General features: G+C 41.7%; 1 protein-coding gene across 2 annotated transcripts; it reads left to right on the forward strand.

The window, feature by feature from the left end:
* Window positions 1-853: 853 nt before the first annotated feature.
* THUMPD1 (THUMP domain containing 1) lies at window positions 854-9,181 on the forward strand. Of its 2 annotated transcripts, XM_011976061.1 has the most exons (5): window positions 854-1,309; window positions 3,750-3,924; window positions 4,877-5,125; window positions 5,549-5,975; window positions 6,489-9,181. In XM_011976061.1, exons 1-4 carry the CDS (start codon window positions 1,079-1,081, stop codon window positions 5,953-5,955), a joined length of 1,062 nt encoding a protein of 353 aa, XP_011831451.1. In that variant the 5' UTR covers window positions 854-1,078; the 3' UTR covers window positions 5,956-5,975; window positions 6,489-9,181. The 2 variants fall into 2 exon arrangements, with proteins under 2 accessions (XP_011831451.1, XP_011831450.1); XM_011976060.1 differs by having other exon boundaries at window positions 5,549-9,181.
* The last annotated feature ends 4,275 nt before the right edge of the window (window positions 9,182-13,456 follow it).

Genomic DNA, 13,456 nt, shown 5'->3' on the forward strand with positions numbered 1-13,456 from the left:
ATATATATATATGCACCAGACTATGGAGGATGCATCACTATACCAGAAAGCAACAGCCTGGGCTCCAGAGTCAGCCACTTGTCTGCACAGAGGAGGAGAGGTCTCATGAAGCTTTGGCGTGGCCTGGGACCTTGGCTCATTTTTTTTTTTTTTTTTTTTTTTTTGAGACAGAGCCTCTCTCTGTCACCAGGATGGAGTGTAACGGCAGGATCTCCGCTCACTGCAACCTCCGCCGCCAGAGTTGGAGTGATTCCCCTGACTCAGCCTCCCGAGTAGTTGGGACTACAGGTGCATGCCACCACGCCTGGCTAATTTTTTGCATTTTAGTAGAGATGGGGTTTCACTATGTTGGTCAGGCTGGTCTCCATCTCCTGACCTCGTGATCTGCCCGCCTTGGCCTCCCAAAGTGCTGTGATTACAGGCGTGAGCCACTACGCCCGGCCATCCTGGCTCTTTTTGTAATGCGTCGATTGGCATGACGCCCAGTCACGAGGGCCCTTCACGGCTGGGCTCAAGGAACACATAAAGGTCAACTTGTTTTTGCGATTGTCTGTTTTTCAACAACTCAAGTACAGGCACAGAGTTATCTGTAACAGTGCTGGATGAATGAATGCCTCAAGGGGCTCATGCAACCTGTTCCGGACTTGATGACCATTGTGTCTACGTTCAATTGAGTTCAAATTTAACATTTTACTTTTCCTCCACAGTAACTGGCAGAATTATAGGGAAGGCTGGAGGAACACGTACCAAGGTTGGGTGGAGGAAGCTACGAGGCTGGAGCCAGCTTCAAGGGTGGGGAGCCACTGACACCACGTCCAGAATGGCTGCCATGCTGCCTCTACTGGATTCAGGTTGCAATTGGGAGTCGGGGAAGGAGGAGGGGTTTGGGCGGGTGTCACTCCACCCCTTTGACGGATACAGACCGGCCTTAGGACCCGGCGCAGCACGGCATGAAGCTTGGAAGCGGGCTAGGGGAGGCCGTCGCTCATATCTGACGTCACCAGCTCGCGCCGGCGGCAGGTGAGGACGCCAACAGCAGCCGAGAAACGTTTCTCTTTCCTCTCAGCTTGCGCACACGATGGCGGCCCCCGCCCAGTCGACTACGCAGCCTGGCGGCGGGAAGCGCAAAGGCAAGGCTCAGTATGTGCTGGCCAAGCGCGCTCGGCGCTGCGACGCTGGCGGGCCCCGTCAGCTAGAGCCCGGGCTACAGGGCATCCTCATCACCTGCAACATGAATGAGCGCAAGTGCGTGGAAGAGGCCTACAGCCTGCTCAACGAATACGGCGACGACATGTATGGGCCAGAAAAGGTACCGGTACCGGGGCGGGCGGGCTGCTAGGCCTTGCGGGAGGAGGGAAGGCTGGAGGGTTGGCTGTCGGTATGGGCATGCGCGCTTTGGGTCGTCGGCGTGACGGCTGTAGGGGCGTGGTCTCTCCGGCGTTTCCGTCCCTAGCCCTGAGACGTTCGCAGACTTCGGCGGTGTCGTTTTTTGTGCTTGAAGTGCTTGCACCTTTTCTTTCCCTCATTAACCACGGTAGCGCCCATTACTTTTATGTTTATTTTTGTGAGACAGGGTCTCGCTCTGTTGCCCAGGCCGGAGTGCAGTGGCGAGATCATAGTTCAAGGGAGCCTCGACTTCCCGGGCTCCAGCGATTCTCCTGCCTAAGCCTCCCGAGTAGCTGGGACTACAGGTGCATGCACTCCACCACTCTCGGCTGATTTTTGTAATTTGTAGATAAGGGGTCTCACTGTTTTGGTCAGGGTAGTCCTAAACCCTACACTCCAGCGATTCTCCCGTCTGTGCCTCTCAAAGTGCTGAGATTACAGGCGTGAGCCACTGAGCCCGGCCTAGCTCCCACTTATGGACAGCTCACTGAGGGCCAGGCGGTGTGCTGAAGCTCTTTCAGAAACACATTTCTCATGACAGCCTTGTGAAGTTGGAATAATAATGTGTTTACCTGAAGCAATATCTTTGAAATAATAGGTTTACTACTAATGCCAGTTACTGCACTTACAATACATTTTAGAAAGTAAAAACTTTTTTACCATTATCACCTAAAGTCTTACTGTTTGGAAATCAGATTACTGTCTTAGAATCTGGACCAATACCCACATGCACACTGTGAGGGATTAAATGAAGAAGGCTAATAATACAGAGGGAATTTAAATTCACGGCTCGTCCTTTACCAGCTGGGGACTCGGACACGGGCACATTATTTGATGCTGCTGAGCTAGATAAAAAGGCGAATACTTTTAAGACTGGCTAGTGGGTTGCTTATGTACATAAAGTACATACTGGTGTGTAATAAAAGTTTCAGTAAATGTGTACAATTATTGTGCCTGATTGGCGATTTCATTGGGCACTGGGGGGCAGAGAAATGGGCAACAAGTACATATCCTGTCTACTCCTGTACTTTGAGCAAATTCTTTTTTTGGAAACGGTCTTGCTTTGTCACCTAAGGTGGAGACTGGAGTACAGTGGCATGATCTTGTTCACTGTAACCTCCACCTCCGAGGCTCAAGTGATCCTCGTGCCTCAGCCCCCGAGTAGCAGGGACTGCAGGCATGTGCCACCACACCCGACTAATTTTTTGTATTTTTTGTAGAGAGGGGTTCTCAGGCCATGTTGTCCAGGCTGGTCTCAAATTCCTAGGCTCAAGGGATCCGCCCATCTCTGACCCCCAAAGTACTGGGATTACAGGCGTGAGCCACTATGCTTGGCGAAAATTATTGAACAAGTATTTCTGTGCCTTGTTGCTTAATAGAACAAGAGTAAGGCTTTTGAATTCCACAAGTATTTGGTCTAATCTCACCAAAAGGAGAGTGTCATGTCAGTCACACAGATACCTGGTCAAGGTGTTAAGGTCCACCCTGAAATGATTGATCTGGTCAGCACATTTCTCTCTGTCTCAAACTGTCAGGATGCTTTTGAAAACATTTTCAAATTTTACATACTATATCTGGGAATTCCCTCTTCCTCCACATTTTTTTTTTTTAATTTTTTTGAGACAGAGTCTTGCTCTGTCACCCAGTCTGGAGTGCAGTGGTGCAATCTCAGCTCACTGCAACATTGCCTTCTAGGTTCAAGCAATTCTCCTGCCTCAGTCTCCTGAGTAGCTGGGATTACAGGCGCCTGCCACCACACCGGGCTAGTTTTTGTATTTTTAATAGAGACGGGGTTTCACCATGTTGGCTAGGCTGATCTCGAACTCCTGACCTCAGGTGATCTGCCTGCCTCAGCCTCCCAAAATGCTGGGATTACAGGCGTGAGCGACCACTTCCGGCCTTGCTCCATGTTTTGAAGGGTGTGGTGTCCCAGTTTCGTAAAAAAAGGCTTTATTATCAATACTGAGTCAGCTGGGCATGATGTCTCACGCCTGTAATCCCAGCACTTTGGGAGGCTGAGGCGAGTGGATCACCTGAGGAGTTCAAGACCAGCCTGACTGACATGGCGAAAGCCCATCTCTACTAAAAATACAAAAATTAGCTGGGCGTGGTGGCATGCGCCTGTAATCACAGTTATTCGGGAGTCTGAGGAAGGAGAATTGGTTGAACCCAGGAGGCGGAGGTTGCAGCGAGCCAAGATCATACCACTGCACTCCAGTCTGGGAGACAAAGCGAGACTCCATATTAAAAAAAAAAAATCAATACTGAGCCGCCTGCCACAAGGGATTTCACATAAATGATTGCTTACAGTGTTTAAATGTGAGCTGTTGTGTCATTTCTGCTCATTAGTTTTATGCAAACAGTTTACAGACAAGGATCAGCAGCCCTCTGGAAGTGAGGGAGAGGATGATGATGTGGAGGCTGCCTTGAAGAAAGAAGTTGGTGACATTAAGGCATCTACAGAGTTGAGGCTAAGAAGATTCCAGTCAGTGGAAAGTGGAGCAAATAACGTCGTCTTCATCAGGACACTTGGGATAGGTGTGACGAATACTTGTTAAGATTATTGATCTTACAACATCTGGGTATATTCCTCTCTCAGGGAATACTGCTTACAAAATGGCTTCTTGGGCATGACTCAATCATTTGATGGCAGCTTCTGTACACTATATTAGCAGTTGGCCTGTGGAGAGGTAGAATGGGGTGGTGGATGTAGCATTGGCTTAAGAGTGGAAACCTGGCTTTGCTGCTTCCTTCGTATATATCTTAAAGCAGAACTAGAGTGCCTGTTCTGTCTAAAAGGGGCAGCTGCTACTCAGCTCCAGCCAGTTATTGCTCTTTGGGAATGCAGGACTAGGTATTCGAATTTCTCAAAATAAGTTGGAAATCTGGAGTTTTTAAATTTTTCAATGTGGTCAACTAATTTAAAAATTTTCAGAGCAGCCCCAAATAGACTTGTGTGTAGGCAGGTTGCAGCCTGAGGACCTCCCTTTCATGATCTCGTGCCCAATATGGTTCTGGGATTCCTCCTGGGTCTGAGATTTAGACTTCTGTGCTAACTTAGCTAATGGATTAATTACATCTTTTAAAGTGACTCACAGATTTTTTTAATTTTTTTTTTTTTGTTTTTTGGTAAAAAAAGTATGTACTGTTTAATGTACTCTGATAGTTGTTACAGGAAAACAAGAGCATGGTGTTAAGGTTGGATAACTCAGGACGTCACAAAAATGTTAACAATAGTGTCTAAACAGTCATTTCTAGTGCAAGCAGTAATGATGAAAAGTTAAAAATTAGGTACATTATAGTACATATTAGGCACTGAAGAAATACTAGTTGGAAAAACGACTAGGTAGATTCATTTAAATTCATTATCAGAATTTCTTCTGTCAACTTATGTCACTGCCAGTGAAAATTCATTTTAGAGTTCAGTGTTTAGGATGTCTGAGAAATTACCTTCTTAACTTTTTTTTTCTGTTTTTTTTTTTTTCTTAAGAACCTGAGAAATTGGTGCATCATATTCTCCAGGATATGTACAAAACCAAGAAGAAGAAGACTCGAGTTATTCTACGAATGTTACCCATCTCAGGCACATGCAAGGCTTTTTTAGAAGATATGAAAAAATATGCACAAACATTTTTGGAACCCTGGTTTAAAACTCCTAACAAAGGGACATTTCAGATTGTGTACAAATCTCGAAATAACAGTCATGTGAATAGAGAAGAAGTTATCAGAGAATTGGCAGGTATGTTTCTCTTAGTGATTTTCCGTAGGCGTTCAATAGTAAATACTTGTTTTTAAAGGATTTTTTTTTCTTTTTAAAGATTTAAGGCTTACATTTTTGAGTGTAGAACAAATATATTAAAATGTTCTTAAAATAATATTAAATCAACTGATTTCAATATGTTGGATATGAGATTTTCTGGTAGTTAGATAAAGTCTTTTTTAACTCAAAATTGAATTTTTGTTTGGAAAAAAATATTCTTACTAAACGTTGTAGGGTTTCATTTGTATTTATTTATTGTAAGAGTTCAGAGTATTTGAAGTCCACGTAGAGAAGTGGATTACTATATGTCTTATTTTAACAAGAAACAGACAAAAGATTTTTTGTATCTGTCAAACATAACGGTATCCTCCTCAGCTATGTGTTTTTCTGTTTTTGTTACAGGAATAGTGTGCACCCTCAATTCAGAAAATAAAGTGGATCTCACCAATCCACAGTACACGGTGGTAGTAGAAATCATCAAAGCTGTCTGTTGCCTGAGTGTTGTGAAAGATTACATGTTGTTTAGAAAATACAATCTCCAGGAGGTGGTGAAGAGCCCTAAGGATCCATCACAGCTTAACTCAAAGCAGGGAAATGGGAAAGAAGCTAAATTGGAATCTGCTGACAAATCAGACCAAAACAACACAGCAGAAGGAAAAAATAACCAGCAGGTACCGGAGAATACTGAGGAGCTGGGGCAGACAAAACCAACGTCTAATCCGCAGGTGGCAAATGAGGGAGGAGCCAAACCTGAACTTGCAAGTCAAGCCACAGAAGGATCCAAGTCAAATGAAAATGACCTCTCATAGGAATTCATTCGGTGTTGGAGGTGGGTTTCTCACCTGGGGCTCTGTGAGATGTTGCTGGGGTTTTACCTTAAATTGTGACTTAAAAACAGTTTTTTATTTGTGTTCTGCATTAGGCTGTTCTCACAGTAGTGAACAGTGATTGCGCAGCCCTGTTAACAGTTTTGTTAGGGATCTTTCAGCCCTTATGGTATTATGTAGAGGCAGACCCATGTGCTGCTATTGCAAAGAGGGGAGGATAGGAGGAGGCGGATGTTGACCTCTCCTAGGCTCCTCTTCTGCAGTGCCAGCTGACTTACGGGAGTGAACTGACTGTGAAGCAGAAAATCAGAGGGAAGTTTTCATTCTAAGGAAGGTGTTTTTACATGCCACAGCTCAGCTGTCCCGCTGCCACTGTGCTGTAAACATTGCAAAAATGTGGATCATGTAGGTTAGAAGTGAATTGTTTAGTGAAGTTTTTGTACTTTTGTGATTTTCTTGTTTATGTCTGTTTTTATTTTTTTATTTTTATTTTTTAACATTTGTGTGTAACAAAGTTGACAGTCCAGTGCCGCAATTTTGGAAGGCAAGATGTGAGAGAGAAGAGAACCATTTAGGCATAGAGCTACAGACATTTCTGAAAAGGTTGGTGATGAAGAATTTCAGTCTTCTGAGTATACTTCAGTATACTAGTGCAACAAGGGACACAAAGAAATTCTGTCTTTATAATGAAAGCTACTTCTCAAGGGTTTTATATGGACTCAGTCCAAGCTGTCCTATCCTATTGTGCACTGTCTGTGGCATGCAACTTATAAAACTAGCAATTGTAACTAAATCACAGCCACTTGACAAGAAAGGATATTCATTATTTTCAAATGGCTTTTGGACTACAGAACAAAAACAGTAAGGCTTTTGTTCAGAAATCACATTTAGTCAAAAGGTTTAAGAAGCAAACTATTTAGTAGCAGAACTTATCTCAGGAAAGGAAAATATGCATAGTTGGTGAGAATCTAATAACATTAAAATGCTGGGGCAAGATGCAGTACAAAATTGAAAAGACTTTATTTTCTCAGTAAGTTGATTTACTGATGATATCTCATATGATGCAAAAAAGGTTTTGTGTCATTAACTGAAAAGTGGCAGCTTCTCTCTCCAGGATGATGAGTCAACAGGTTTCACTAATACTTGTCATGCTGTAGCATTTGTAAGATTTATAAATGATGAAATTCAAAGAAAACTTTTTCTTTTGCTAGGAGCCTGCCAAAACAAAGGCCAATATATAATGTTGTGACATCATATCTGATAACCAGAGGTCTGTTATCTACACTTCTGGTGCCCCATCAGTGGTTGTCTCCATAAGTCATTTTGCATTATTAAAAAAGAAATCCTGATGTTGACATTATAGCACACTGCTTTCTTCACAGAGATGCTGATATCAAAAACTTGAAGATACAATGACGTTCTGAATAATGTTACAAAACTGGTTACCTGTGTCAAAGACCCATTTATGCAAAAATGTTTAAAAACAAGCAAACAAACAAACAAAAAACACCCAAAAGAAAAACCTGGACAAACAGCACATAAACCTCCCGCACCATACAGACATCCATTGGCTTATCAGAGGAAGAGTTCTCTACAGGATATTTGAATTGAAAGGTGAATTACCAGAGTACTTACAAGAAAACAGCCAGCTTTTGCTGAGTGCTTTGGAAATGAAAAATGGCTACAGAAACTAGCCTGTTTTGCAGATGTTTTTCATCACGTGAACACATGGACAAGTCTCTGAAAGGTTCAGGAGAAAATTTTTTTTCTTAAAGTGACAAGAGTCTTAGATCTAAAAGGAAACTGACTTGCCACCTTGCCAGAAGAATCCTTGAAATGTTTCTGCAGCCACTTGGACTTGAAAATGAAGGGTACAACTCTCAAATCTTCTCTAACCCAACTGGAGGAACCACAAGACCCAATGAAATAGCATTTTCTCTCCTTTTCCCAGCACTAGTATATAACTGTATGAGGAACCCTTGTCTATGAATCTGCTCAGCTTGAAATTTTGTCTCTGAAGGAAGAGAATGAACTCAGCCCTAGTCTGACAGTCCTGAATTTCTGTGAAATAAGAGTATTCTTCAAGTTAATGCTCACACTCGCATACTATGAGGGTTCTCTGCAGGGGTTTCCTGAATTTGAAAGTTTTTTCAAGGCCTATTTTTGGGTAAAACAATTGAAAAGGCAGACACCAACAAAGTCTGCAAAGTAAACTGTCCAGATTAAGAATATTAAGAAGCTGTAAAGTTAGCTTGTAGAAATGGGCATATCCTTAAGTTTTAAAGTTAGGAATTGCTAAAAATGTTAGGGTTCCTGCACAAGTGGCTATGTTTATTTAATGGCTAGTGAACATGGGAATATATTTTTATCCTAGCTAGTGGTTCTATTTGGCAAACTAGACTAGAATGATTTGAGAGGGGTAAAGAGAATAGGCAGGACCTTCCTTCTGTAGCTTTACATATTTCAAATGTTAATTCTTAATGACATTGAAGTTACTTTGAAATGATTGATAAGAGGATTATTAATATCATTTAGGGGAATAGGGAGGATAGGATTTTGGTGCCTTCTTCAGCAGACTTGCTCCAAGACAAAGATTCTATTTTGATAGTGCAAGACAAAAGGACTCGGAAAAAAACTGGCCATATGCCTACAGAACATACAACTCTGTGGAACTAAATTGTTTTTACTTTGTGAAAGCTGCTACTTTATGGAAAGACTTAGATTTTATAGTTTTGTTTTTAATTGCCTTTTATATTTATTTGTGTTTGGTAAGACTCAGTTGTTACACAAACTATTCTTTCCCAGTTACAAAATCCTGTGTTCGGTTGTAACCTGAACTCATTAAAATAGTTGTTTTCAGGTTTATCAACTGTTTATTTTCACTGACATTTGAGCATGTTATTTTATAAATGACGAGATTCCAGAGTAGGAAGTAAGTGCTTTTTATTCCCCTTTTGTTTTTTCTTTTAAAAAATTACGTCAGTTAAAAAAAAAAAATAAAACTACAGTCTTGTCGTTTAGAAAATGTTTAGTTCCATAGAGGAAAGAATGTTAAAGTTTGTATTTTAAAACATGATTCTCTAAGGTTAAACATGGTTTTCAAATGTTATTTTTACTTGTATTTTGCTTTTGGTACAGCCAAATATCAAGCTTGTTTTTCATAGTTCTGATATTTTCAGAAAAATCAAAATAAATTTGTTCCCTAAAATTGGTGTTCTGTACTTTTTCTTTCTTTCTGACTCTTAGTAAATCTGTTGCTTTATAGTATATATACATATAGTGTATATGTAGTGTGTATATATATATATCATGAAAGATGTTTATATGTCAAATTATAAAAAGTCATGGACATGAATCTAAAAAGTATAGAAAATTTATTAATTACCCTTGATCCTTAAATCCAAGTTTCAGATATTTTACAGTTAATTTGCTTCAAAATGAGCCACAGTAATACAGTACTTTCATTAAATTCACTTACTGATTTTTGAATTATTTATACTCCTCATTTTAACAGTATTTTAAATGTCTTAAAGTTTGGTCTTATAAAGTTGTTAAGCAGAAGAAATTGTCTTGAACATTTAGGGTATATCTTTATTTTTAATCAGGCACAAAATACAGATTCATTGTGCACTTTCTTTTTCTAAGTAATCATTTGACTCCTATTTTAAACACTAGAAACCATTATTACCTTTGTCAGTTTGGTTATTAAAACAATTTTCATCCATATATTTTTAGACTTTTATTTTTTAATTTTTTAGCTAAGTAGAAAACAAAAACTTCAACCAGTAAGGATCTTAATCATTTTAAGAGAGTAGTCACGGAATTATCAGGAACAAATAATGAGAGAAAGCAATCATATTACTACTTAATCCTTCAGTTTTTTTAATCAAGCTATGTTCATCCCTATTCTTGGTCTCTTAAAACATTGTGTTTGATTTTCCCAGTGATTGTCTTTGGGAGTTCTTGAACAAATTCCACCTAATTGACAGAAAAACATTATGAGACATTTGATTCCATTCTTCCAGTTAGTGCAATAGGAGAGAGCTTGCATGAAACTCAGACTGAATTTTAAAGTCTAGATTATCTTGATAATAAGCCTAAGCTTATTGAATCTCATGGACACTAGAAACTGTTCTGTTTATATAAGAAGGGTGACAGTGTAGTGCAAATTCACTTAAATGCTTTGCCACAAGAAAGTAATACTCCCTTTACCCCATTGCTTTCCCCTAGTTCAAACTAGTCCTAGGTCTCTACTGTTCCTGGAAAATGGAGACTACACCTAAATGCGAAAAGAACACTTAGTTCTTGTCTTTTCAGAGCTGGATCCTGGAGATTGAAGATTTTTTAGGGGTAATTTGGAATATATATAGTTTTCTGCCCTGGCTTGACCATAAAAATCCTCTTTTTGTTCTGTTCTCTCAAAATAAGACTACTACTGTATTTTAAAATGCCCTCAAATAGCCTTTCTGAAAGTCAAAGTTCATTAATTTAGTGAATGTAATGGAGAAAATGTGAGTAGTTCTTAGGTTGAAATTAACTACCTTTTGACTGAAATGATGCTAACTGAAATAGTTTCATGCAGACGATCAGTCAATATCAACCAATTCCACGGTTAGAGGGAAACTACAGGGCCATCTTCATGTCTTTATATAGTATTGTTCTTAAATCCTTATTCGATGAAAGTTTCTGGTTTCTTTGGATATTATCTTCTTTCTGAATATTAAATGGGGCCCCTTGATACATACAGTCATGTTCTTTGAATTTATAGGGACATTAGGGCCAAGAATCCTAGGATAGATGTCAAGTGCTGTCCCTAAAAACAAGGCAGTTGGTCATTCTTGGCCACTGTGCTTTTCCCATACAGAATGGGACAAAAGATTTCTAGAAAGATTCTTAGTAGTGATTCAGTATTGCAGAGTTGATTAAAGGCTCTAGTTCATCATGCATTTATACTGTTCTAACAAAACATTTTTAGGTTCTTAGAAGAACCTACAAAGACTAAAAAGAAAAAATTAGGCAGGGCACGATGGTGCACACGTGTAGTCCTAGTGACTCAGGAGGCTGAGGCAGGAGGATCGCTTGAACCCAGCAGTTTGAGGTTGCATTGAGCTATAACTGCACCACTGAACTCCTGCTTTTGCCTGGGTAACACAGCAAGTCTCCATCTCAAAACAAAACAAAATGAAGCAAAAAACTCTCAGGAAAGATTGATGTGTCTCTACAAGGTCGTTTCTTGCCTCATATTGTTTGCTTCTCTTTGTAATACTGTTTAAAACCTACCAATTAGATAATTACTGAGGTTAGTAAGCATAATTTATATTATTCATTGTTCATACATTGATTCTAATTGGTGGTTACTTCTGTTCAGCTGAAATCATTTGTATTGAGAGAATGAGAACATGGCAGCAAAGGGAAACTATTTCTGAGAATGGAATAAATGGGGAGTGGAGGGGGTATAAGAGGTAAGAGTAGGGGACCCGTAGTGTCACTGTAGAGGCTCACTGGTGTGTGAGAGGGAGAGGTACAGATGTGGGAGGATGCTGACAAAACTGTTTTGAAATTTTGTCACTTGCTGTGTCTGTAGGAAACGTCCATGAGGAAAGGAAATTAGGAAAATAGGGCTTCTTCCTAGAAATAAGACTATTGTCATTGCCAGAGTTTCCTTTCCATTCTTCCTAAACAGTCTCATGAGACTTGTTTGGGAAACTGGCCACAATTTTCTGTTTGCCTTGTTTCTGGGAGAAAATGTATTCTGAGTTCCATGGCAGTTGTCCATTCAGTGAAATCTGCTGCCTATCCAGTGAAATCTGCATATGCTTATACAGTATCTGTTCCCCCTTTTTAGTAGCTACTGTAGTTTTTCCTATAGAGTATTACCCTAACTTCTCTCTGGTGGGATTGACACCAACCCCTATCTCCAATGATAGACATATTGAGAGGTGACAGCGTGCTGGCAGCCCTGGCTCACTCTCAGTGCCTCCTCGGCCTGGGCGTCTGCTTTGGCCACACTTGAGGAGCCTTTCAGCCCGCCACTGCACTGTGGGAGCCCCTCTCTGGGCTGGCCAAGGCCAGAGCTGGCTCCCTCTGCTGGCAGGGAGGTATGGAGGGAGAGGCGCGGGCGGGAGGCTTAGCACCTGGGCCAGTAGCTGTGGAGGGTGCGCAGGGTCACCCAACACTGCCGGCCTGCCAGGCTGGAATTCTCACCGGTCCCCCAGCACTGCAGCCCGCCATGCCCATGCTGGAGTCTCCCCTAGAGGTGCTGCCCCCTGCTCCGCGGAACCAGGTCCCATCAACCACCCAACGACTGAGGAGTGCAGGTGCGGGGCAGGACTGGCGGGCAGCTCCGCCCACAGCCCTAGTGCGGGATCCACTAGGCAAGGCAGCTGGGCTCCTGAGTCGGGTGGGAACTTGGAGAACTTTTATGTCTAGCCAGAGGATTGTATATGCACCAATCAGCACTCTGTGTCTAGCTTGGGGTTCATGGTTGCACCAATCGGCACTCTGTATCTAGCTAATCTGGTAGGGACCTGGAGAACGTTTATGTCTAGCTAAAGGATTGTAAATACACCAATCAGCACTCTGTGTCTAACTCAAAGTTTGTAAACACACCAATCTGTACCCTGTGTCTAGCTCAAGGTTTGTAAATGCACCAGTCAGTGCTCTGTGTCTAGTCAAGCTGGTGAGGACTTGGAGAACTTTTATGTCTAGCTAGAGGATTGTATACACACCAATCAGCACCCTGTTAACATGGACCAATCAGTTCTCTGTAAAATGGACCAATCAGCAGGATGTGGGTGAGGTCAGATAAGGGAATAAAAGCAGGATGCGTGACCCAGCCGTGGCAGCCGCTGTCATCCTTTTTCACGCTGTGGGAGGTTTGTTCCTTCGGTCTTTTTAATCTTGCTGCTGCTCACTTTTTGTGTCCACGCCTCATTCATGAGTTGTAATACCACAAAGGTCTGCAGCTTCACTCCTGAAGCCAATGAGACCATGAACCCACCGGGAGGAATGAACAACTCCAGATGCCACCGCCTTTAAAAGCTGTAACATTCACCGCGACTGTCCGTGGCTTCATTCTTGAAGTCAGCAAGACCAAGAACCCACCAATTCCGGACACAATATGATCCAAGTCTGGCCGATCAGCATATACAATTACCCTGAACCACACTGGTGAGAGATGTGCTCCTAAGGTAGGCAAATGCAGTCCTGAGAGGTGCTTGAAATGATTGAAAACAGAGCTCTGTCCTTTCCTGGAGGGATGGAGGGTTGCTACCCTGTGTAAGTCTGGAATTGATTGCTATCAAATAGGAAGAACCCGCTCAAACAGAGCCAGTATAAAGAACAGCAGAGCCAAAAATGGAGAGAGACTAAGTCTTGCCAACCTTACATGAACCCTTGGATGTGGCTGTACTTGAATGCTTGTCACTTACCATGAGCCAAATGTCTTTTTTTTTTTTTAACTTAGGACAGTTTGAGTTGAGTT

The sequence above is a fragment of the Mandrillus leucophaeus genome, unplaced genomic scaffold (assembly GCF_000951045.1).
Source record: "Mandrillus leucophaeus isolate KB7577 unplaced genomic scaffold, Mleu.le_1.0 Scaffold162, whole genome shotgun sequence".
In the NCBI taxonomy this organism is placed as follows: domain Eukaryota; kingdom Metazoa; phylum Chordata; class Mammalia; order Primates; family Cercopithecidae; genus Mandrillus; species Mandrillus leucophaeus.